This window comes from Maylandia zebra, linkage group LG8 (assembly GCF_041146795.1).
Source record: "Maylandia zebra isolate NMK-2024a linkage group LG8, Mzebra_GT3a, whole genome shotgun sequence".
Lineage (NCBI taxonomy): Eukaryota > Metazoa > Chordata > Actinopteri > Cichliformes > Cichlidae > Maylandia > Maylandia zebra.
This window is the reverse complement of record NC_135174.1, coordinates 27,458,477-27,483,745: the sequence shown is the minus strand read 5'-3', so window position 1 is coordinate 27,483,745 and position 25,269 is coordinate 27,458,477. Positions and strand designations below refer to the sequence as shown.

The 25,269-nt window shown below is 42.1% G+C and overlaps 1 protein-coding gene across 7 annotated transcripts in view; it reads right to left on the bottom strand.

The window, feature by feature from the left end:
- Positions 1 to 25,269, bottom strand: part of srcin1b (SRC kinase signaling inhibitor 1b) — a 141,428-nt gene that overhangs the window by 66,978 nt on the left and 49,181 nt on the right. For 5 of the 7 annotated variants that reach the window (XM_023153866.3, XM_076887737.1, XM_076887739.1 and 2 more), the window contains exon 2: positions 17,132 to 17,439. In XM_023153866.3, the coding sequence (XP_023009634.3) occupies positions 17,132 to 17,416 (285 nt within the window). In that variant the 5' untranslated portion in view covers positions 17,417 to 17,439. Of the gene's footprint in view, positions 1 to 8,957; positions 9,348 to 17,131; positions 17,440 to 25,269 lie in introns of those variants that run through there. The other 2 variants (XM_023153869.3, XM_023153870.3) reach the window with 1 other exon arrangement.

Genomic DNA, 25,269 nt, shown 5'->3' with positions numbered 1-25,269 from the left:
GCAAATTTCTGCCACCTTTCTGCACTGATGTTTGATTTGATTTGGTATTGCTAATAATCTCTATGAAAAAGACAAAACCAACAAGGTGGTAAAGCATAAAGACACCGAGCTGGGAAATTAAAATGAAATACGAAAATGTGAAGAGTCAAAAATTAAGTCCAAAAGCAAGTCAATACTCATAAACTCCCGAGTAAACATGCTTACAGAGTTAAAGAAGTTAACTTAAAGAAGTCCAGACGCTTTTCTTTGCAAGCTCCTTTGACATGCTTACAGTGTTCCAGAAATCTGTTGGCCAAGATAATGTCCATTTTGGACAACACCTCTCACGCCCTGCAGGAGACTGTTAAGGCAACCGTGCAGGTTAAATACAGTACCTGCTGAAAAATACACGTGTGCATGTTATTGATTATTTGTTTATCTGAAAAATAACTTGAGGTACAGATGGGAAGAACCATGATTTTCAAATGTTTACATTTCCTTTAAGTTAGCTAGAAAATACTGAAGTTTAACCAACTATGTTTTCTCTTGAATATATATATTTTTCTTTGGTTTTTCAGTCCAAGGGGGATGTAAGTTGCTCCTACAGCTAGAAGGTGGCAGTAATGGAAGAAGAACTCATTAACAACCAGGCATCAGATCAGTAAACGTCATCTGTCTTTGAGATGACACGTTCCTCCAAAAAAGGGAAAAATATGCAAATCAAAAGATGATAGTTGTCAAAAAGTTCAAAAGATGAAAAATTAGATCCACTGGAGACAGACGTGCTGGACATTTGAGGATAGTTTAAGTACAGTCTAATACTTCCCAGGGAATATTCAATAGTATTGTTGATTAAAACAGCCATCAAAGAATAGACTGTCCAAGAAATGTGTGCAACAGTTGATTATTTAGCACTAATTAGCAGGTATCTGCATCTCTGCGTTCCTCTCATTCAACTTTATGAATGCAGCCCAAACAAGCTAGGATTAGCGGATAACTTAGCGTTACTTGCCTGCAAAGCAAAGGAATTCTTATGTTAAAGCATTGTCTCCAATATTATTAGATGTGCAATAAATTTAATCTGCCTAGATTAACGTGTGTGTAGTTTAGCAGTTTTCAGAGACACTGGATTATCTCGTCCAAACGAATGGGTTAGTCTATGAAAGACGTCTGTGCTATGACACCATAATTTAATACTGTTTTAGCCATTTAGCAGACATCCATCTCTCTATGGTCACTAATTACAGCCGGCTAAATCACTCATTACTGTATGTGAATAACGCTCTCCGACAGTCTACCTTCTTTTTTATCCAAACTGGAAGTGAGAAATAAACTTCCCAGAGTGCTTTTCCATCTCTCAGCAGCAGCTGTATTGTTGTTATGTTTGAGAAGCACAGTACGCATTATAAAAGGGTGAACTGCTCCACCTTAAGAAGTCCATGGTGGTAACTGTTTGGGTTATTAGTGATCTTACAGGCAGACTGTCCAATCCCTTACAACCAATCCTATTTTTGATGTTTATAGGGAACCCTTCAGTAGCATCATCAATCTCCTCATTTACTTAATGATTTCAGCAAACTAGCAATTGTTAGTTCATCTGGAAGAACTGAACATGATTTATTGAGACAGAGAAATCAATGAATGTATTTGGCAATTAGACTCCAATGATCCATTGTGGCAGAATGGAATCCCAGTGGTGACAGGATTTAGGACTGGGCACCTGCAGTATAGGGTCTAGGTCTCTAGCTTTGGAGCTACCCTTGGAAACTATTTTAATAGTCCTCAAACCAGGTCCTTATTTATGTATACTGAAGTTTCAAAACTCGTCCTTAAGGGTACCATGGACATCGCCAGGCCTCGTCTTTACGAGGGAAAGAATAAAGGATGCAAACTGGAGGCTGACTGGCTAAAAGAAGGCAGGAAAGAAAACGACTGGATTAATGAAATGATGACAGCTTTGAGTTTGACAGCGTGGGAAAGTGGTAGTGATGTAAAGAACAGACTGGCAGCTGAACACCCGAGCAAACAGGAAGATGAGGGATCCAGATCTTCCTTATTGAACTGACGCATGAGCTAATTTACGAAGTCTTACTTTTTAAAACAGTTTAAAACAGTTTCACCTATTGCGATCAAACACTATTGTGCACAAAACCAGCTGCGCACAAAATGTTCTCACTTTGATGTGGAAGAACTTAAACACCAGGTCCCATTAAAAACCTGCAGGATGGACTCGAACACTGACTGAAGACCTCATCATCTGCTCTTGTAGCCGAAGGGGAAATTCAAATCCCTGCAGCAGGTTCAACATCTGCTAGAAAGGGTGAAACCACTCAAGTAAAGCCCACAGCTTTTACACCTTTGCCTGAATAAATGTTATGCTCGATGATGACTGATATCAGAGCCAGTCTTTCCTGAACGAAGAGAGAAATCACCGGCCACTATTTTCCTCAACTTTCACTTATATGTAGATGCTGGCTGAATGAGGGAACTAAAGTCAGGCATGTTCATACAAATCTTTATGATAGTGAGAAAGACAATACACATAAAGGATGCTGGTACTCTGAAGACCCCTTTGCAGTGTATGAAAAGTCTGTTATTCGACACGTAGCTTCTTTTTCTATTTCAAGGAACCTTTTATTTCAATTGTTTTAATATTTGGCAGGAAAAAAAACAGACAACAGTTAAGTCGTCACTGCACGGACTACTGAACTTGTGGGTAGATGAAAAATAACCCAATAAAAATGTCTAGCAGCGTGCCACTGTGTGTGTATTTGATGCTGATTCTCCACAGGCTGTTTTTGCCTTCAGCAGCAAAATATGTGCTGCTGTTGTCAACTTGTCAGCTACTAACCAGCATGTGTTTGGTATCACGAAATGTTCTGTCTGTAACCAAATCACAGTCTCTTCCATATCTGAGACATTTTAGTGCCTAAGCTTAACCAAACATGCGAGCAGCAATGACTCAACAGTCCCCCGTGCATCGTGCACTCAGCTCTCCTGGTTAAAAGTCATCTGTCTTTGTCTTTTAATGAGCAGTTTGGTGATATTTTAAAATAGAAACACTCTCGTATGTGGTTAATATGGGGTATCCCTACAAAGAGAAACTTTTGTTGTGTCGTCGTAGTTTTGTCGTTTTCATTGGTTTTGAATGTTTATTTCGAGTTTATTTTTGTTTGTTTCTACTTCAAATACGTAAAATGTTTAAAAAAGTTAACATTTAAGACATTTTTAATGACAGTATGTTAAACAATATGAACAAAGCATATTACATTACATTAAAGTTATTTCAGTTTTCTCCAGTTATTTTTTTTATTCCAATTCATGTTTTTTTCCACCTGAATTTTCCTTTTTTTGTTTAATTTTCAAACTAAAACTGTAGAAATGATTCTAACCAATGCTGTTAATCAGGACTTCATTCACTTACAGAGACATTTGTTTATCTAATGGTCAAAAATCACGGTGGAATAGCTTTCTGTCAAATGAAGTAAAATAAAGTCATTCCCATAATTGCATTTGGACCAGAAGCACCAAGCAGCAGATCCCTCATAGATCACTGAAGCAGCAACAACAAACATTTAAGCGGAGGACTTGAAGAATGTTGATATTTTCCAGTATCTAAATAACGAACTGAGAGAATTAAAAAGCGTTGATTCCAGAAGATGAAATCAATAATTATCTTTCCAACTGCACTGAGCTACCCATTGTACAATTCTAGAAAGAAAAAAAAATCACACATGTGGCTCGAATTGCCGCTATTTATTCTCACTCTTCAATGCATCTTTGTCATAAGGACACCTGAAATGGTGAAAACAACAGCTCAGAGAGCAACTGCTTCATTCAGCATTTAGCTGGAGTGTCTATGCAGTAATTAGCTTGTTGTTATGAGCTGCCATGTTGCTCCTTGAAATCATATTCTAAGCTAAAGAACTTACAATAATGGAGTATAAACCTCAATAACCACATGGCCCCATATAAGCTAACACTTGGTGACAGTGGGAAAGAAAAACTCCTATTTAACAGGAAGAAACCTCTGGTAGAACCAGGCTCAGTGAGGGGCGGGGCCATCTGCAGTGACTGGTTTGGGGTGAAGTAAGGAAGACTGTAAAAAAGCCACACTACAGATTTAGTGTGCAGACTGTGTTTCATAGAAGATCTGTCAACTTGGGTGAAATTAAACAAACGTTCAGTCCAATCAATCATAACTGAAGTAAAGCAGTTATATGAGAGAAACAGCAGGATGGGAGGGAGCAGGGAGATGGAAACCCTAGAAAACCAGTTAACCAGTTACAGGTAACTAGAAAAAAAAAAACTACAGCTTTCCAGCAGAGGTGGACCCTAACAAATACTTCATTTTTCCAGGAATTTGTATTTTACTTGAGTATCTGCTTTTCTGAGAACGTTTTACTTCTACTCCCTACAGACTCATTACTTTAGGTTTAAGACAACTAAGGGGAGCTTTTTTTTTTTAACATCACTGTTTGCCTCCAGAAATGAATGGACAAAGAAACATAAAAGAAAATCCAGTATTGGTGCTTATTAGACACAATGAGAGGCAAAAAAAAAAGGCATAGACAACTATTTAGAATGATTGGTTAAGCTAACCCCACCTGTATGTCTTCGGACTGTGGAAGGAAGCCACGAACTCCACACAAAAAGGTGATTGGTGATTAGTCCCCAACTGGCTGCCCCTCCCTGAGCCAGGATCTTCCTGTTAAAACGAGGTTTTTCTTTCCAACTGTCACCAAGTGCTTGCTCACTTGATTATTTGTTTGTTTTGGGTTTCTCTTTATTACTGTATTGTATAAACAGCCTTGAGTTGACCGTTGTAGTGGTTTGGCACTGAAAGTAAAACTGAATTGCATCCAAATGAATTGAATTCTCTCGGTTGACCCTGCTGGTGATCTATCCAGGGTGTAGCCCGGCATCAGGCTTAGGCTCCAGACCCCCCGTGACCCTGAGGCAGAATTACAAGTCTTATACGGTGGTGAAAATCTGCAAAACCATCTTTTTCATACAGTCTGTGACTGGATCGCACTCATCCCCAAACCTGCCACGTATAAAGACTTTACAAAATACCGAATATGACCTTTGTGCTGGTACCTGCCACAGCAGATATGTTTATGAGAACATTTTTCCACAATGACTACTCATGAGTGGGAATGTGAACATGCTCAGAGGTGTCTCAGCCTCAAACACAATGACCTCTAGTTTGCTGAGACTTCCACTCTCAAAAACAAGCACACAACTGTCATTTGGCATTTCTGTTTAAAAAGCTGCCAAAAATACTGACTGGTGGGTGGACATACGTGGAAGCACCTTTTCACACTGAACACCAGTGAGACGAGCGGAGCAAAAACAAAACAGAAATATAGAAAATCTGTCATGTAAAAAGCAGAAACTGTTCACTCTGGAGCGCTTCGTTCCCAGTCAGAAGCTGATTGAGAAAATGTGCTTTCAGGGCTTTTAATTTGAATACCGACTTGCAGTTTGGGGTGTTTTTAATAAAGCACAGGTGGGTTTCTTTCTGTCGGTGCATCTAAACTTCATTAAAACGCGGTGAGAGCTTTGAAATAACAAATTCCCTTAATAATTAAAATGAAGGTGTAGGTGGAACTTAATTCTTGTTTGAGCAGCTGTTCTGGGAGCTGTATAGATCCCCAGTATTTTCTCTTGTCTCTCCTGGAAACTCAAGTTTAAACTTTGCAAAATTCATCTCGCTGTTTTTAAATATGGAGTGAAGGAAGCAGGGCAGAGGAAACAAAGACCTCAACAGGCCTGTGGGCTGTCGTGACCCAGATTTCTGAGCAGTGTGAGGCTTCCAGGCCGCTCTCCAAGCCTGGTGACCAAAACAGAGCCATCATGCTGTACCTGATCTCATGCCACCCAGCCTCAGTGTGCCTCAGCCTAACTCAGACACTTCCAATCAAACATTTAACACTCACACAACCACATTTTTAATCCAAATGTATTCGTTTTTTTGCTTTCTCTTCTGCTTTTTTATCTTATCTATATGATCAGAAGGATCCAAGAGACAGACGCACAAGCATTTTATCATTTTAAATAAAATTCGTTTGGAGAGTAAATGGATAAAAGAAGCTCTGTTGGGGACACAGAGTACTCTGATAGGGAGCAAAAAAGCAAAGACTAGCACCTGTTTTTTAACCATAAAGCCTTTCTGGCGAAGGTGGCCATCTCTGTCAAATGATGTCATACTGATGGAGGCAAAGGGAAGCCAATAGAAAGCGGTGATTTGGCTGTCAGTTTTCAAATTAGGTGAAAGGCCCCAAGTGACCAGGAGACAAATGCAACTCTTATTAACCCTTCCACAGGTTTACCTACAGTTAGTTTTGCAGTTGAAGTCTTTAATCACAATTATTTGGATTTTATAACCAGTTGAAGCCAGAAACCAGAACTGAAAGTCAAATTTGATTAATCTCCTGGCCTTATTTGTTAAAGGTCACTGTGACATATTAGAGTCATAACATCGTGCCTGAGCGATCTGGTAAACTGCTCACTACTCCCCAGCGAAGCACGCAGGGCGTCTTACACAACGCACACGACGTCATCGGGAAGAAGGCAGTCGTTTGCAATTTTCAAAAACATGGAGCATAAAAGAGCCATGTGTGTAATACTGACTATATACTCCAACAAACTACAGAGGCAACATCGTTTCTCCTCTGCTGTGCTCTGATTGAAGTTGTACGATGCTTAATGGTATAAAAAAAAAACGCCCGACAGCTCGTGTTTTTATTGGTTCAACGTGCAGAAATCAAGGGAAGAATTTTGAACCTACTCGTCTTTCTATTTAGACATCGTGCTGAGTTCAAGAAGCAGCGCTGCTTTTTGTTCATAAAGACTTACAATAGAGGTTTGAACAGTTTTGTTCCCATCGCAAAGAGCCGTCCTACATTCTCCCCATCCAGCCGTAATCAGGGTGTTGGATTTATTTGGATTGCATTTCCCCTCATCTGCTAGAAATGAGTCCTATTGTATTGCCGGCGTTTCCCATGAGCCAATGAGCAGCTATGTTGGTATAACTAAAGAACATCATCATCACCTCATATCACTGATGACTCAATAAAGCCTGTTCCCATCATCAGCCTCATGTGTTACCCTTGAATCTTCTTCCCAAACAGTCTTTGTGGCCATTAAATCACCATTCAGTGACTTACAGGTCTGATATTCAAAATGTAGGAGATTTCAGCTTAATTATATAGAATACTGGATAGAAATCAATATTCCAGTATAATATGGAAGGAAGAAACCTTTATATCAATACTAACCATAACACATCTTCAAATATTACAACTTCATCAAATGAAGAAATCTCAGAGGGAGCTTTTAACTTCCTCCTTTTCCATTTTCATTCAAGTTTAGCATTGATCATATGACAGGTAGAATATGTGATTAAATGTGTGTTTAAATACTGGCTTATTTGAAATTTAGCCCATAAAAATGAAGAAAATAAGGATGGCTAAAGCTTTATCCTCTTCAACACTTGCTCTGTTGTGTGAAACTGCTTTTAAATGTAATCAGTACAGATTTTATTGCTCCCACATGTTGCTTTCATATAAAATATTGCAATATATCTCATACACAGGGGTTTTCCTGGCTGAGAATGGGCTTATGGGGGGGTAGCTGCACACATAAGCACATTTAGTATGCATATTTTTCTCCTAAAAACTCCAGCAAGTGTGGTTTCTTTATTTGATAATAAAAGTTATTCATTTTCTGATTATTTGATACGCAGAAATGTCTGCTATGCTCGAGTAATTTAAACCCCAGTAAGTAAAAACTTTTCATTACAATGCAAGCAGCAGGAAGAGGATGTAGGAAAAACTCTGGTTTAATCGCCATCCTGCCTGAATTTACCCTCTCGTCATCAAAAGGTTGGCATCAAAATAAAATTCATGTATCCCAATTTCACTTTCTGACTATTTCTCTCCAAAGAAACTTAATCCTGTCAAGGATTATTTCTCTATATGTAGAGCTTACAACCTCTAACCTCCAGCTGGCTTCACATTTTCAGCTCGGAGGCACTTTTGCGCGCCGGCTTCATAATTACACGTCAGCAGGAGGAAAATAGGCGTTAATGTCACCGTCCTTCTCCCAGGTTCTCGTGTGAATTACAGCAACAGCAACAAACATCTGATAATTGCAAAGTCAAGCACCCATTGTGTTCTAATCTCTGACACGTTCCCATTCGCACCGAGCTGTGTGCTGGGTAATCACCTGCTCGCCACGTTTATTCGCCTTAAATTGGAGTGGCGAAAAGAAAAGAAAAGGAATCCACCGCCAAGTCACTCCACAGATAATTTAATGCACCAACAAGCGGACATTTTTTGGAACATAAAACCTGTCTCATCTAACGCAAACAGGCCCCCTATGCACTGTGACTCGGTGATTACTGCCTGCAATATTTCTCAGTCACTTGAGCTGAAATCCCAAGGCGCACATACACGCTGAGACAGGCAGGACTCGTAGAAAGGAAAGAGAGGGATGAGCAGAGAGAGACGTGCACGCCTGACCTGCATGCCAACTAGCCATCTTTGTGCCCCCGTCACCCCCGCCTCCCTCCCTCACATCACTCTGTTTCCTTCTCCAAGCCCAAACACATCAACACATGTGCACTCCCAGCCTCACACGCGTCCACACATGCATCACTGCGGCACCTCGGACACACCTGACCCTCACCTGACTACATGACAACAACTGGACCCTCCCCTCTAAAAACACACACACACACACACACACACACACACACACACACACACACACACACACACACACACACACACACACACAAACACAAACACAAGAGGTGTGTGCACTCATCAGCTCTACCTGGCTTTGCATCCACATACATGAGGAGCACACACACACACACACACCTTTACTTTTACTCCACCACCCTCCTCTCCATCACCTTCCAAGCGTCACAGTCATGGCAGCACCACACAGGAAAAAGAGTGAGTTACCGTTTCTACTTAATGACGGCGCATCCTCCCGCTCCACACGCCTCCCTCTTCCTCCTCCCCCCTCTCCATTTTTTCTCCACTGCGGCTTCTCCGTGTGTGTGTGTGTTGGTGTGTGTGTCTTTCCCTTGCCCCGAGAATCCGCCAGAGTCCCCCCTCGCCGGTGCCCGTAGTAGCGCCTAAGAGGCAGTTAGCACGTCTTCCTACCCCTCCTCCTCCTCCTCCTCCTCACCCTCCTCTTCCTCCTCTCTCTCTCTCTCTCTGTCCTCTTGTGTTTGTCACTCTATCTCGCCCCCCTCCATCCCGGACAGAGACGATAAAACGACCCCTCCCTCCTTGTCGCTCCTTCTCTCTCCCGCTGCTGCCGCCTCTCACTCAGTACAGCGTGTGCCTCCTTCCAAAGCCCAGGCATTGCCAACCATATGATATCACTCAGTTGCCTTATATGGGGAAACGGTGGGTTGCCATGACGACAGCAGACTCCACCTGTTTCTCCATCTCTCTCTCCCTCTCCCTCGGTCCACCCTGTTTCATCAGTAGAAAGAAGGTGTGGTCTGGGTAAATAAACGCAGCACATGGAGGGGGGTGATGTGAGAAGATCAGTTTCAGCCTGTGTTAAATACAGAGCTGGAATCAGGACAGGTAATCAATCAGTCTGTGCATTAGCCGCCCGCCACAGAGCAAAGAGGAGGAAGGACTCCTCTGCTGTAAACAGGGATGACGCCACAGACTGTAGGAGACATTAATAGCACAGCTGCTCATTGCTCAACAGACAAAGTTCATGAGGTCGGGACTAGAATACATCTGAAAGTATTTGTGATATTTTCAGCAATTCTTTGCTTTAGGTGATAATACATAAATGTGCCTGGGCTAAGAGATAGGCTTGGGCATTTGGGAGGGGCACAGAGGACACGTTCTTATAGGTGAGGTGCTTTGGGCATACCCATCTGGCAAGAGAACCAGGAGCAGACACAGGACAGGCTGGAGAGCTTGAGTTTGTTGCCCTGGGAATGCCTCAGTGTCCCAGGACAGCTAGAAGTGGTGGGTGGGGAGAGGGAGGCGTGGCTGTCTCTGCTTAAACTGCTGCCCACGCGATCAGATGGATGGATGTACATACGAATACTAAATAACCCGTTCCACACTAATATTATGATACAGTATGCAGACTGGTTCTTTTTGGAAGATATAAGACTGAAGGGGTATTCTCAACGCAACAATCAACTGAGGAGAAGGAAAATACGGAGCATTTGAAAACAATTCAAACATCTGAAAACAACCCAGCTTACTTGGTTTGGAAAATGGTCAGACGCTGACTCTGAAGTTACAGTAAACCACAGACTGTAGATAAAACAAGGGCATGCTTCTGAGCAATGTTCCCTCTAAGCTGCGCGTGTGCACAATTGCGCACTGCTGGCACAGTCTCTGCGCACAGAAAATCTGTGTTGCGCACAAAAAAAAATCTAACCTGAATTGAAATTAAAATTAAAACTTTAACAATTCTGTTTTGCAGTGTTAGTCAGTGACTGGCTGCTCCCGTATGAGATTAGAACAATGCCACCTTACCCCATAGTCCAGCCAATAATGCGATTCACATTCGTATATACTAGGGGTCGGCAACCCTCGGCACGCGTGCCACAGTTGGTACGCGAAGGGTTACCTGATAGCACGACCATAGCTGGATTGGCCATCGGGCATATTGGGCATTTGCTCGGTGGCCCGGTGACTTTTTTTTCTTTGTAACGATATAAACAATTAAAGGTGGTGGATTGGCCAGATGCTGGTCGGAGTGTAAAAATAACTCAGTTGTTTGGTGGTGGCAGTGCTTCCTCAGATTCAGTAACATTGGCAAGTGGTGGAGGCCAGCAGGATGAGAGAAAGGGGAGGCAGGAGGAGAGACCCGAGGCAGCCGCTGGTCCGAGCGTCAGGTGAACTGAACTTCAGGTAAGAAGTTATGACTGCAGTCTATCTGGGTCAGATATAAACCAAGTTTAGGTTTATTTTCATTGTGCTGACTTTTTCGTACTGCGTACTAGCTAGCATGACAGAGTTTCTATACAGCTGGGTGGGTGCTATGTTACTGATAGTGAACTTTATTTTATTCATAAGGTTAGTTAGTAGAGTTGCCAACCATCCCGTAAAAAGACGGAATCATCTCGTATTCAGAGAAAATATTATGCGTTTCGTGTTGAGGTGAAAAGGAACAGTTTGTCCCGAACTTCAGCTAGAATGGAAAAAGACACAAAGCTGGATTTATTCTGTTGTTACGCTGCAGCTGCCTCTTCTCCTCTCATTCTCTCCCCCTCCCTCTCCTGTTGCTACTTCAATCATGAAACTGATCAATGATCAGCTGATCGGCTTTCCTCTCTTGTTTGTTTATCCCACTTTGCGCCAGAAAGAGGAAACGGTGGATGTGGCGCTAAACAACAGCAGCACGTTTAAGCTTAATCAACTGTTGTTAGAATTTATTTAATATTAATTTCTAGTATCAGCTGATGTTTGCTGGAGCCACAGCTGTAAAAGCTGCTGGTCATGATGTCGGTTTGGATATGTGGTGAGAGGGAAACATGAAGATGAAACCAGGAGATGTCCTTACTGAATCATCAGAGCTGAACAGGTGATGGAGAAACAGGTTTACCTTTTAGGTGACATAAATGAGTTGAAGGGGAGTTATGAACTGTTTCTGAGAGACAAATAACACCAGGATCCTTTTTTTTATGTAGCTGACAGCTGGTAACTGTGCAGGGGCGGATCTAGCAAAGTGCTGCCAGGGGGGCAGGTAGGGAAACAGGGAAAAGGGGGGCACAAGGAAATAGTTTTCTTTCTTATTCTCATTTAAAATGTCTCGCTTTTATTAAATAATTATCTGAAGCTTACAACCAAAGTTTTTATCTGATGTAAAATGTATAGAAATCATACATATATCAACAAGACTGTACATCACTGTCACAACAGTGTCTGTTTTCGTTCAAAGGCTTTATGGCTTTTCCTATAATACCTGGGGGGCCGGTCTCTAGTCAAAATGCCCGGGCCGATTTTTTGTCCCAGTCCAGTCCTGACCAAACTGTTAGACACCATGAGGTGACTGCTGAGTGTTACAGGTGTTACAGCAGTGATACATCTGCTGCTGTCAGGCCTGCAGGTATCAGGCTGTTGTTGTCCTTCATCTCATAGTGGACAGAAATTATTTTTAAGAGTGGCACAAATAATTTGATGCAGAACAGCTGATTGTTCTGTAAATAGTTTGAAATGTTTATTTAAAAAAAACGCCTTGGCTGCATTTTTAGGTAAACAGCTGCAAAAAACTTTGTTTGCATAACTCAGTTACTTTTTTGAAGAAGTAACTATATAATTAATTGCCCAACATTGGTCAATATATACTGTATTTTGCAGAGTTACAGACTCTCTCCCAGACCACAGACTCATAATACAAGTCAGAGCTTTATAAAAAAAAAAAAAAAAAAGAAAGTTGTGTTTTCAAAATTGGAGTTCAAGTTATTTTTACTTCCAATGGTGTTAACATGCTACACAGGTCATGAACAAGTTTTTTTTTACCTTTTCATTGTAAGTGGGCTAAAGCAGTTAATTAAAAAATAAATGTAAATGCTGTAATTTGATTATTTTAATAAACCATGTATCTTGGATGGATTGGATGCTGGCGTGACCACAGTGCACACGTCTGCTGTTGCTCACAGTGGTCCAAGGGACGCTCAGGGAGTTTGTGTGTTCGCTCAGACACGTGAAAAATTAGAGGGAACATTGTTTCTGAGTCTCAAAAGTCAAGCCCATCCAGAATTACCTTAACTCATTCACTGCCATTGACGTCTATAGCCGTCAATTGCAGTGCATGAGTCAATGGGTTTAACTCATTCACTGCCAATGGCTGGCAGTGAATGAGTTAATAACACATTCTTTCTCATGGCTAGCAGGGCGGTGATCGGTCCGGTTGCAAAAAGTGATCAGACTTTATAGAAGTCTATGGGAAAACTATGAATCGTTGACCTCAGGAAACACCTTTGTTTATGGGCTCAATCACTTCTTTCATATCTTCTTGAATAAAACACTAAAGCAGGCGGCGCTTATTGTCCAACAACTTGTGAATATCAAGTTGTTAGCCATTTTTTTGTAATCAGATGAGGATGTTTTATGGTCAGATGCAGCTTTCATCACGCCGTTATATACCAAGTGCCTTCATCCAATGGGAACACTGGATGCAGAGAGATAACAGTCCAAGTTCAGAGACAAAGGAAGCCTATGTAAAGATGTTTGATGGTCAACAACCAGGTTGGTCTTTGCTGTTTTGTTACAACCGCCGGCGTGGCTCATTCACAAACTGGGTTATAGTGTTGGTAGGTGGGATCGTCATTCCCAAACCATCATTTATTAATAAGGAGGGATATTGTTGTGAAGGGATTTTTGTCTTTTCTTTCATTTCTCTCCTGAAGGTTTTTATAAAAACCACAATGTTTTTCCAATTCTAACCGAGTTTTAGTCTCTAAAGCACTAAAAAGAAGTGAAAGAAAAACTAAAATTGGCAAGTGAAAGAAATGCCAAACAACGTGGAAAGTAAATGTTCTGATGGGATGGGAACCTAACAGACAAACCTGCAACTGATGTCACCACCAGCCTGCAAAGCTCCAAATGCAGACTTTGGCCTATATAATAATCCTGTTTGGGGTAAAATGCACCCGTTTGCTGCAGAAAAATAATGTGTTGAAACTGACAGCACTATCTCAGTAATTCCAGAACTCGGTGCAGGAATGTCTTCTGTATAACTAGGACACACTAGAGCCTTTGACAAATCTGCACATTTTTTCCCCATAAGAATGAGGACAGCCTGACCTTAACTTGGGGGTTCAACAAGCACTTTGGATTCTGGCCCTCCTTTATATGTTGGAGCTTTCTTTAAACAACAGCCGGTCAGAGCGACTCGGCTTGCAGTGAGTTGGATGGCATGCTTGCACCCTACCTGGATTTGCCCTCATTTCTCCTGCACAGAAAACCAAAGTTAGGCCAAGTCCAGTTCTGTGACCCTGGAAAAGCCTCTCATGAAACCCAGAGACATTTTAGTCCCTCTGACTTTCTCTCAGGCAACAGATCCAGGTCAGCTCAGCTGACCATTCGTATTAGTCATTCAGGCTTCTTCCTTCACTAATAAGGTACAGCATCACACTGGTTGGCACCAGGATTGAGTACAGAAGGATCTTTTTAAAGTTTACATGACGATGTGTCCTGACAAAGGACTAAATTTATTGGATCTATTGCTTTTATAACTTAGAGAAACCTTGGGTGCTAATAAAGATAAATGCAAAAAAAGTCAAGATGGAAGTGAAATAAACTGTAGTTCCTCTAATGGCCAGCAGAGGTTTTCTGGAAAACCAAAATAAACCCCAAGTTAAAATTTTCAACTTTACATCCCTAAAAGTATGTTTGGTCTCTATAGATAGTGTACATGTTCCAGCCACCAGGGGTAAAAATCAGAAAACTGATAAATGAATCTATTCATGACACAAATGACCCTACAGACTATGAAAAATGGACATAGCAACGTGACATGACACACTGGGTTTTGAAAATGTCTATTTCCACTGTAAAGTTGTACATTTTAACATTTTAAGTCTGTCGGGATTGACTCGTTTTTGAAACCAGACTCAAGTGGCCATTAGAGGAACGGCGGTTTTTCTTTACTTTTGTAGCCCCGGCAGGTGCTGTTTGCTCCAGCCCCGCATTTTGTCTGTCTTGTCTTAATGTTGGTTTAAAATGGAGCACTGTAACAAAAAATAATTTCCCCCAGGGATCAATAAAGTATTCTGATTCTGATTCTGATTTAGATATGACATCATCTCCTTCTGAGAAAGACTGAAAATAAGCCCCTATGGCTGAATGTTATTCCCTAAAGCCGAACAGAGAAGAGCTGCAGCAGACCATCTGTCACAGGTATCAAATGAGAGCATGCGTTGATGGATGGCAGAGTGAAGCTGAGAATATGAAGCAAAGAAAAAAAAAGACAGAGCAAAGGGAGGGAGGAGATTTGATGAAGGGAGGTGTCTCACATTTTGACATTCGCTCGCTGTCTCACTTCAATTCTTTTCTCCATATTCTATTGCTGACGTTTTTCAGGTAATAACCGCTGAGAAGGTGGCCATTTCTGGCCCAGCGAGCAGGTCGTAAACATGCCTCCACTGCATCCGTGTGTCTAAAGCCCCAGAGGCGTCTCGCCACATAATGCTCTTGTTTGGGTTTGCAGGCCCGCTGATGTGCTGCTATTATCTCTCAGGAAGAAAATGTTCACATGTAGAAGCCGACAGCCCTCGGAGAGCACTCTTACCTCCCCCGAGGATGCACCCCCCTCTAGATTTGTATAAAACTGTGGATGTGGCTCTGTGTCATAATCCATACACGATATGAGCTTTTATTGATCAAATTAGGACTTCATAAGGAAACAAGTCCTTACTGGGAGGTTCTAAAACCACTGAATCAGTCCTAGTTCAATCCTAGAAATCTGTTGACCAATTAAAATGTTGCACAGGACCAGAAAACCATCAATAACTTTAACAGATGGTGTATTTTTGTTCCCTATGACCACCAATTATTTTGCTTTTTGTACTGAATTCATTTACTTTTTCTGATCTGTTCGCGTAGGAGCTGGCTACATGGATGAAAGTCACTGTCAAACTAATTTTATTCCAATGTCTTATATATTTCCTTTCATATGATATGGATATGTATGGATATATTTATGATTTGAATTGTGACATGCTGCCCTGTCAGCGATACCGAACACATTTGCTGGGAGCAGAGGCAGAGGATATCATCCTCTTTTCTTTTTGCAGACGATCCTTGCCTCCTGACTTCATCAAACGTGACCTCTAGCTTGCGCTGGGGCGATTTGGAGCAGCCAAGTGTGAAGCACATGGAAAGAGAATTAGCCCCTCTGAGTCTGAGCTGTGATTCTCCACTGGAAAGGGCTGGATTGCCCTCTCCTGCCTGGAGTATCTCTGGTTTACAAGTGAGAAGTGAGTGGAGCGGGACACTGACAGATGTATTTGCACAGCTTCTGCAGTGGTGTGGATGCTGTATCAGTCTGCTGTGGTAATGAGAGGAAGTTGTGAAACACAAACAGCCATGTTCCTGCCCTCGTCTATGGCCACAAGCTGTGCGTGCCAAAAGAGTAGGATCGTGGCAGAAATGAGCTTCCTCCAAAGGCTGTCTGGGCTCTCCCTTAGAGACAGGGTGAGCAGCTCCTTCAGGAGAGGCTCGGAGTAGAGCTGCTACACAAAATCGAAAGGAGCCGGAGGAGGTGGGTTTGAGCATACTAGGTGAAGTATACGGTGTCGATTTAATTAGTCCCCCACCAAGGCAGCAGAGCAAACCTTAACTGACCCTTTGTATAGTTTTATACAGGAGAAGGTAAAAATAAATATCGAATTTCTGTCTTCTGAATTTAAACACACGATCTCTGAGTAAAAACGATTGGTAGATTGGATGGTCGGAGTTAAAAAAAATGGAGTCATGTTTAAGTTGTTGAATTGAGTTGGATTGATAAATGACTTTTATTAAAGTGACAGGGCAGTAAAATCTGGTTTCAGGTGGTTTTTGTTGATTTCAGAATTCTAGTTTTTATTCTTATAATGTGTTTTTTTTCACGCCTGGTTTATTTTCATTTTAGTTAACTCCAATAACCTCAGCTGTTGTCATCAGTGACAAGACAGAAGCTCACAGTGAAAGCAAAGTGTCTACTGTGACTTAAAAAACCTGCCATTTGAGTTCCCTTCATCATTTTGCGTATGCACGCTGCCTTCTGTAGGTATTCTCGCAGGACTGTTCGCTCGATTTCCTGACAAACTATAAAAGAAACCACATAAACTGCAGCCGACTGATTAGAAACTTCTTTCCGCCTGCTAAGATAAACAGTATGAGTCACGATGAAGGTGGTGTATCCTGCACCAATCGTCCTCAGGAGGATTGATGGAAACAGGAAAATAATCCCACCTTCTATTTTTATGGAAATTGGGAGTGAATGCGAGAGATTTAGCTCATTATAAGTAGAATTAACAAGGATTAAAGTGCCAAGACCACCACTGCTGCAGTTATAATTACTCATGTCACAAAGGGAAGTATTCGTCCGCTCATTGTTTCTTTTTGGTTTGTTCACGTCAGAGCAGAAAGTGTGAAAGTACCTGTCGGCCCGCAGCGGGGGAGCCCTGTGACATGCTGCTGGGGCTGTTGGAGAACTTGTTTTTCTGGAGGTCCATGATGGCGTCTCGCTGACGCTCTATGTCAGCCTTGTGGATGCTGTTCAGGGCCTCCAGGCTCTTGGCGGCCACAGAGTTGTGCCGGCGGTCCAGCGAGGACGACGTGAAGCCCCCGTTGCTGTTGTCGGGGAACCGTCGGGCCCCGCGGCCACCAGTGGCAGCCAGGGTGTGGTAATCCCGGGGGAACTCGGCATCGCCGGCAGAGATCATGGGACCCTTTCTCTTCTCTCGACCTGCAGCCAGAAGATGGAAGGGAGGGGAATTTAAAGAGTGAATGGTGAGACAGTGAAAAATGTCTTTGGTAACAAGATCATGTCTTACGATGAAATCTGAAAACAGTGGCATGATTTTCAGGCTCATGTGCACCAGTACACACGATACCACAGGAAAAGCAGCTGCACGAGAGAGAAACTCACTTGAAATTGGAGTCATTCCATCTCAGTTCATCAACATTTTAAAACATTTCCCACCTGACCATCACAGATTTACCTAAAAAATCATTAGTTCTTGATTAGTTGATAATTAAAGCTAATGGGATTTTAACATTTTGGGGGGAATGACAACAGGAGCCTGAATCTTTGTTTTATTCTGGCCATCTTTCCCAACCAAGTCTGTGATGGTCAGGTGGGAGCCATCGGATGAACTGGCACGGATTCATCCCTTTACACCCGAACAGATATTTGAACTCGGAGGTTAATAGCTGCTTAAAAACAATGCAAAAGATTTAGCAACAAAATAGCAGTCAATATGCATTATGTCCGCTGTGTCATGTGTTGCACGCAACCACCTGTATGTTATCATTCATAAGGTTATTCTTGTCTCGCTTACTGAATTGCATTCATCAAAAATGTGTGGGAAGTTATTGTTTTAGGTCTTAAGATTCTTTCCATCTGTCCCAAACAGCAGATCAGTAAGAACTCCACAAATTTAAGGCCATTTCTGTGTTTAATTGTTATTGCTCATGATTCTTGGAAAGTACACTCTTATGAAAGAGATTTTTGATTTTAATGTAATAAAAATTAAATGTAATAAATGTAATTTGTTATTCCACCATTCGAGCTTTCATTCCATGAGCATTATAAGACTCCAGTAGCATGTACTGTACATGCTGTTTATAGTCAGCTGGTAAAAGAATGGACAGGCAGATGTGCTTTAATCTGCTCATTGGGCTGTGAGTAAATGAGGTGGTTATCTCTGATATCACTGATCCAACTGTCTAAACATGCTGTAGTTAATAGTTTGGACCTTGAGGCTTGTCAGCAGTGAGTGTTAATGTGAGGGCCAACGATGATACTGCAGTAACAGCCATAAAAACTCACTTTGTCCTTCAGCAACCTGCACAGTACACAACAAAACACTCTGTTCTCTCCCCCTATACACACACACACACACACACACACACACACACACACACTGCTGTCGTTCTGTTACACAAACACACCTCAGGCAAAATACCCCGTGTGAAAACAGTGGGAACATCTGTCTATTCCAACAACTGCAACTATCCCAGGAACCCAGAGGCGAAAGAAAAAACTGTCGAACAGCAAAATCTCTCGCTATCACATGACAGCAGCGCTGCCTCACACACGTGTCAAAGTCTGTCAAGGAAACAGTGACATGAATGGGAATGAAGTCTCCGTGCATGGGGAACAGTTTAGTGCCCCCTTGTGACCGCTGACGCATAAAGCACGGCTGGCCTCGTGGAGGTGATCCGTTACAGTCGGCGCGCTGTTTGCATGAGTGAACAGGCTTAGTTTCATTATTTATGCACAAGTTATAAGGAGACACAGAAAGGAAAATAATGTGCAGGGAGAGGATAAGGAACAGGATACACCTGACTTACTAATGTGCTCATTGAGTTTATGACCCGGACCACATGTTTTGAAATGTTTGGTAAGAGGATGAAGCAGAAATATTTCACTCTCCTGCACAGTATATAAATAAAAAGGTTCATTTGTGGAAATTGTTTCTAATTTCAACCTTTACTGCAAACCCTGTCAGAGTATTTCATTTTTAGCTTTTGGCTTTGAGGTCTTGGCCTTTTTTTGTGCCAAAGAAAATCATCAATCACATGAAAGAGGATTGAGGGAATATATCTGCTCTGCCACCTTAACAGAGAGCACAGCACTGACAGTCAGGTTTCAGTTATAAAAGTGAAGTTAATCAATAAAAGAATCCACTTGTTGGCAAAATTCTTCAACTGAAAGGCTTCGCTTAGATAGCTGCTGTTCTTCGAGGGCCATACTGCATAACAAAGAGCAGCTGATGATGAAGGGTTGAGGTGGGAGGTTCATCCCCAGGATGGATCCATTGCAGGTTTGTGATGATTTACATTAAAAGAAATAAGTAAAGGAAGCTCTGGGGAATAAATTTGACTTAGTCATGGTCAGAAATAGAGAGATCATCAGTGAAACTTCAGAAATGTCAAAATTCTGCAGTAAAATAGCTGCTCGATGGTTATTTTGACAATTCAAGAAAATTCAAGCTGCTGATGGGATTTTTCTAATGAATGGCATCAGGGTAAACTCTCAGATTTAGGTGCTTGTTTCCACTTTTAAGGGATAGCAGCTCTGTGCTGTGCATGATGAAAGTGTTTAAACCCTCTAAAGAGAGAGAGAGAGGAAGAAAGTAAACAGCAGCAGCACTGCAGGAGGATCTGATAAAACACAGCAAGGACGCTGACCCCGTGGTATTTGAATCAAATACAGAGCTTCAATCTGATCAGAGGTTATCTGTTGAGTTTTCAGCCACATCCCCTGACTTTATTCTGCAGCTAATGGGAGTGGGAGTGATGCATCGAGACACACAGGCACATAATGTACCGGTGGTGGACTACAAACAAACTGTAAATTACAGGCCCTGTAGTGTAGCGTTCGACGGCCGGAGCCTCTGTGCATTATTGATCTGTCCCGTCGGGTCCTCTTATTGACCTGCCGAGCAGCACAGATGCACTAAAGCAAGACTTTTGACTTTATAAACTCAAAGTTAAGAAACTGTCATACAGCTTGAAGCTACAGATGCCCTTGCATGTATAATTTATGCTTATTTTATTAGAAATCCATCTAAAGCTGCATAATGATAGTGCCATGCTGAGTAAACACCACTCAGAAAGTTCCCATGGTGTTCAAAGTTCCACGGTTCTGGAAATGGTCGGGGTCGGGGTGTGCATCACCATGACTCGTCTGCATTCGCGCCTGTGAATCCGAAATGTTGCCAGTCTGTGGATTCAGCCTGGCAACAGAAATATTTGTAGCTGTACTGTCTGAAAGAAAAGCGTCCGAGGTGGTCACAGATGTAATTCTTCAGCAACATACCGGTGTGTATCCATGGCAGGAAAGAAAAGAAGGTTATAAAACAGAGGCAGTGGGGGTGGGGGGATCAGGAGAGACGGAGGGAATGTCGAGACAGGGGCTTGTCACTTTAAATTATGTGAAGCCTTCTGCAAACACAATATGCAGTAAAGGGGGAGGTGGTGGGAGTTTGTATGTGGGGCAAAGAGACGCTGTATCTTACCAGGCTGAGCACTGCTGGTCATCTGCTGCAATACCTGCTGGGATTTACTGTACAGTAACTGTGTTACAGTGATGGTGCAACAACATCTGTCCCACATTTCAGCGTGACTTATTCGGTCCAGCCGTTTGGTGAAAATGTGAACTCGACATGCAAATAAATACACACAATCACAACTGGGAGCTGCCCAGTAAAACCAGTGTTCAGCTGGGGGCAGTGGGCAATAACAGCCGACCCTTTTTCCAGTCATAAGATTCTCTTTTGTCCCAGTTTTGTTCAGTTGTCTTTACTTATAAAATTTGATTTGTTTCCTAAATGAAGAAAAAAGATGTGAAACGATCTGATTGTGTGATTGTCGAGATTAGATTTGTTCCTCTGGAAAGAGTTTCAGTTTGATGACAATTGTGTTACAGAAGCAATCAACTCCAAACTAAGCTTTAATTATTTTTTTTAATTCCTCCAAACTTCAGTCTTTACAGATCAGGCCTGCTATAATATCAGATTTATTTTTTAATCGGAGAACAAAAGCGCAGTGACTCAATCACAAAATGTAGACACACTTGGTAGTCGGTGCTCAGAGTACAACAGTAAAGCTTAACAGCTAAAATTAGTTCAGACCAAGCAGCAACCTCCAGGGCTGAAAGTGAAGCTAGTGCTGCCAAATGTGCAGTTCCTCCAACGGCCATTGGAGGCTCCAAAAATGAGTCTCATGCTAACGTGTCCAAACTTACAGCAGAACAAACGTGTTTAGAGCCTGCTGCAAGATACACATTTCACCTCTGTGGAAGGTTCATTCCTTTATGAAAATGATACAGACCCCAAAGTACATTATCCAAACTGTATTTAGAGATCTGGCCCGTTTAGCAGGTGTCCACATGCAGGTAGTTGTAACCCATCGCTGTCTGCTAGGCCTCATCCACTACTCTGAGTCACTGAACTGCACCTCTCGACTCTCTGCGTGTGTTTATTAATTCATTACTCAGCACTGGCAAGCAGATATGTGTGTCCAAGTCCAAGAGTAAGTCTATAAAGCCAAAGAAATCCAACAGAAGTTACACAAGGAAACAGAGAAAGAACACAAACAGTTGCTGTAACAAAAGACAAAGGGAAGACAACACCATTTATACTCCCACACTGAGGGCTAATCAAAAGAATTAGACACAGCTGGGAGGAAATGAGACACAGGTGCACAATCAATAAAACCACAGGGAGGAAGTAAAACTGGATACAAGACACAGACGGCAACTAACTATCAAAGTAAAACAGGAAGAAGGTAACAGTAACTCGGGAAACTCAGACGCAAAAACAAACTTGATACAGGAAAAGACACAAAAAGAAAACAGTGGGAAGGACTGAGGAAAATATTAAACTCTATTAACTGGAATTAAGAACTCTTAATGGCAAAATCACTGGACATCCCACATCTCATAAATGCAGTTTCTGCACTCTGGTTAGTGCTAAATTATCTCAGATTAGGGATGTGAGAGAGAAATGATTTGGATAACTGATGCAGTACTTATCAGATGTTGGGACACCACCTTCAACTAGCCCTCAACAGATGGCTTCTCCCCCTCCTCTCTGTCTTTGGCAGGAGATGCAAAGCTGTTGGGTGGAAGACAGTTGCAGAAACCTGATATTCCCACACCTCTACTCATTCCAGTGTAAGGTCCTGCTGGGAAAACATGGTTATCTGAATGTTACTACCACACACCTGAACATTGCGGCTAGGGATGGGTATCGAAAACTGGTTCTTGTTGAGAACCGGTTCCCACTGTTTCAATTCCTTGGAATCGTTTGCCACTTTTAAAAACGATTCCCTTATCGATTCCAGTCGCCCCGAATGACGTCATCACGTTGAGTAGCGTCTTTTACCCAGTAGGAAACACGGCGCCTGAGCGGCACAAACGCTCAAAAGTTTGGTTACACTTTATGAGAAAGGATGACAACAGGGCAACGTGCAATACTTGCAAAGTAGAGATTTCATCAAAGGGAGGAAACACTACGAATATGCAAAAGCATTTGCTCAAAAAACACGCGATTGCTTTCAACGAATGTCGTGTTTTTGATCCGCTCCGGACTAGCGAAGCTCAACCCAGCAGCAGCGGTAGCGTTTCCACGTCCTCTCCCGTTAATACTGCAGGTAACTAATCAATTAGCATTGCACATTATGTTAGCGCGATTTACCTTATTACAAAACCTGCTATTACTGTGCGTTGCATTTAGATAACCATGATGAGAGAGACAGAGTCTGGCTGGCTCAGATGCTGGCAGTTCTCGCTGCAGTCTACCAGTAGTGTCTCCTTTCGGCCCAGGATAGACGAATGTCACCCAGCAGTGTCTAAGTTTGTGGTCAAAGGCTTGGACCCATTTGCCACAGCAGATGCCCCCGATTTCACTTTGGTAAGTGAATGTGTTTAATTGTAGGCAGGGACATTACTGGATATTCTTGTGTAATTGCTACAGAATAATTTATGTTAAACTTTGTTATTGCTACAGGAGAATATTTATTTTATTATTTTACATATACATTTTTTTCCTGGGGACCCTGTGACACCCCATTGAAGAGCCGTAGGCTGTGAATCTCTTAAGATCTCACTGTTGGGTTTGTAAGGCCATGTTACTCCTAAATTTCTATCTTGTTCAAAGAGAAGATATAAAACACAGTTCTAAGCTAATCGACTTTAGTGTTCTCCTTTTTTAAAAAAAAAAGAATCGATAAGGAATCGAATCGTTAAACAGAATCGAAAATGGAATCGGAATCGTTAAAATCTTATCAATACCCATCCCTAATTGCGGCTGCCAAACATCACCCCATGGTAACAGCCCTCCCTGATGGCAGGAAGTGCCTTCAGGAGCGCCTCCAGAACAGGTCAAGGAGGCCAAAATTCTCCAAATTCACAGCCAGTTGTGGAAAATGTTTCCTTTTGTGTTTCTCTGAAGAAAATGCAATGGTTTTAATGCTATCATCTACATACATGAATGAGCCATTTCATTAGGTACACCTGTTCAACTGCTCGCTAATGCAAGTATGTCATGAGCCAATCACATGGCAGGAATTTGATGCATTTAGTTAGATGCATGAGTTCATTTTATTGAAATGGCCTCCACAGTCCCCAGACCTCAATCGAACAGAGCACCGTTGGCATGCAGAGGAATGAGAGTTTCACATCACAGGTGTACAGCTGATTAATCTGCAACAACTGTGCAATGTTTTCATGTGAACATGGAATTTCTCCAGCACCTTGATGAATCTGTGCCACAGAGAACAAAGGCAGCTCCAGAGACACCAGGGGGTCTCAAGATGTACCTAAAAAGTGTTGGGTGAGTCTATATTTCAGAGGCATTTCCAAAGTTTCCATTTGGGTGATGCGGTGGGGACTGAGTCAGGGGATCCCACAGGAAATCAGATAATTTGATTAGAAATAAATAAAACAGAGGATAAACCTGACATTGAAAGAGAGGCCCTCTTTGGACATGCACCTGCATATATTAACTGAATTTATTCACCGGTGATATACTAATTGAGCACCGTGTCTTGTTTTATCTGTAATGAGTGCTGGATTACATAATTCTTACATAACTGAATGAACTGACGGCCCCTCTGGGCTCCTTCGACTGGTTTTGAAGCCCTGGCAAAACTTTGCCACCTCCTACCGATGACAGATTTTAATGGCTGACCTTTGCTCATCAGATCTCCTTTTAAAAAAGCATCTCTGAACATGCTGACATTTTCCGTTTGAGCCTCAGTTTTACTGCATACTGATTTCAGGTGAATTTATTCCAGTCCTCCCTCTAGTATCTCATTTGTTTAGTAAATTCAAGTAGGCAAATGTTCACATAAAACCCAGAGCAGCTCGTGTTACTTAAATCATGGCATTACTCATCCGTGTGTAAAGCAGCTACAGCCCTGCATGGTGTTTTTTCTCCTTAACTCCACCATGCTATTATTGCTCCTGGTGATGGTTAATGGGCTGCCACCTCCTCCCAGCTTGCTACTGGCACCACCTTTGTTATTACGGCTCTTCAGCTGTTATCGGTGCTGCCAGTCCATCTGATGAATTGCCCTTGAATTGTTTTATTTTACTCACATTGCTGAATCTTTAAAGTTGACACTGATGTCACTGTCATATTTCTGCCTTGCTTGCATGGATGCAAACCCGTGTACAAGCCCACTGAGGATAATTCCAAGGAATTACCTCCATTTATCAAAACCAAGCCTAAACTTGGACTCGAATATTCTGGCCTTCCATATCAAGATCATAAATCCCTCTGTCCCCTTAAACTATTAAATTGTCTGTTTCATTCTCTACTGGATGCTAATAATGCAAACTCACAGAACAAGATGTTTGTTCCTCCCACACATGCTTATACAAAGTTGCCATGCTGACCTCCCTGCATGATTCATTCTTCTGTGTTCATTAGAGTTGAGGGGAGACTAAAAAGCCAGAGAATGATTGTGATTGGGCCACTGATGCCATATTTCAGCTGTCGGGAACACATTCCAAAACCTGCTCAAGGCTGCGTCCAAACATTTCTCATTACTAGCCTCTAAG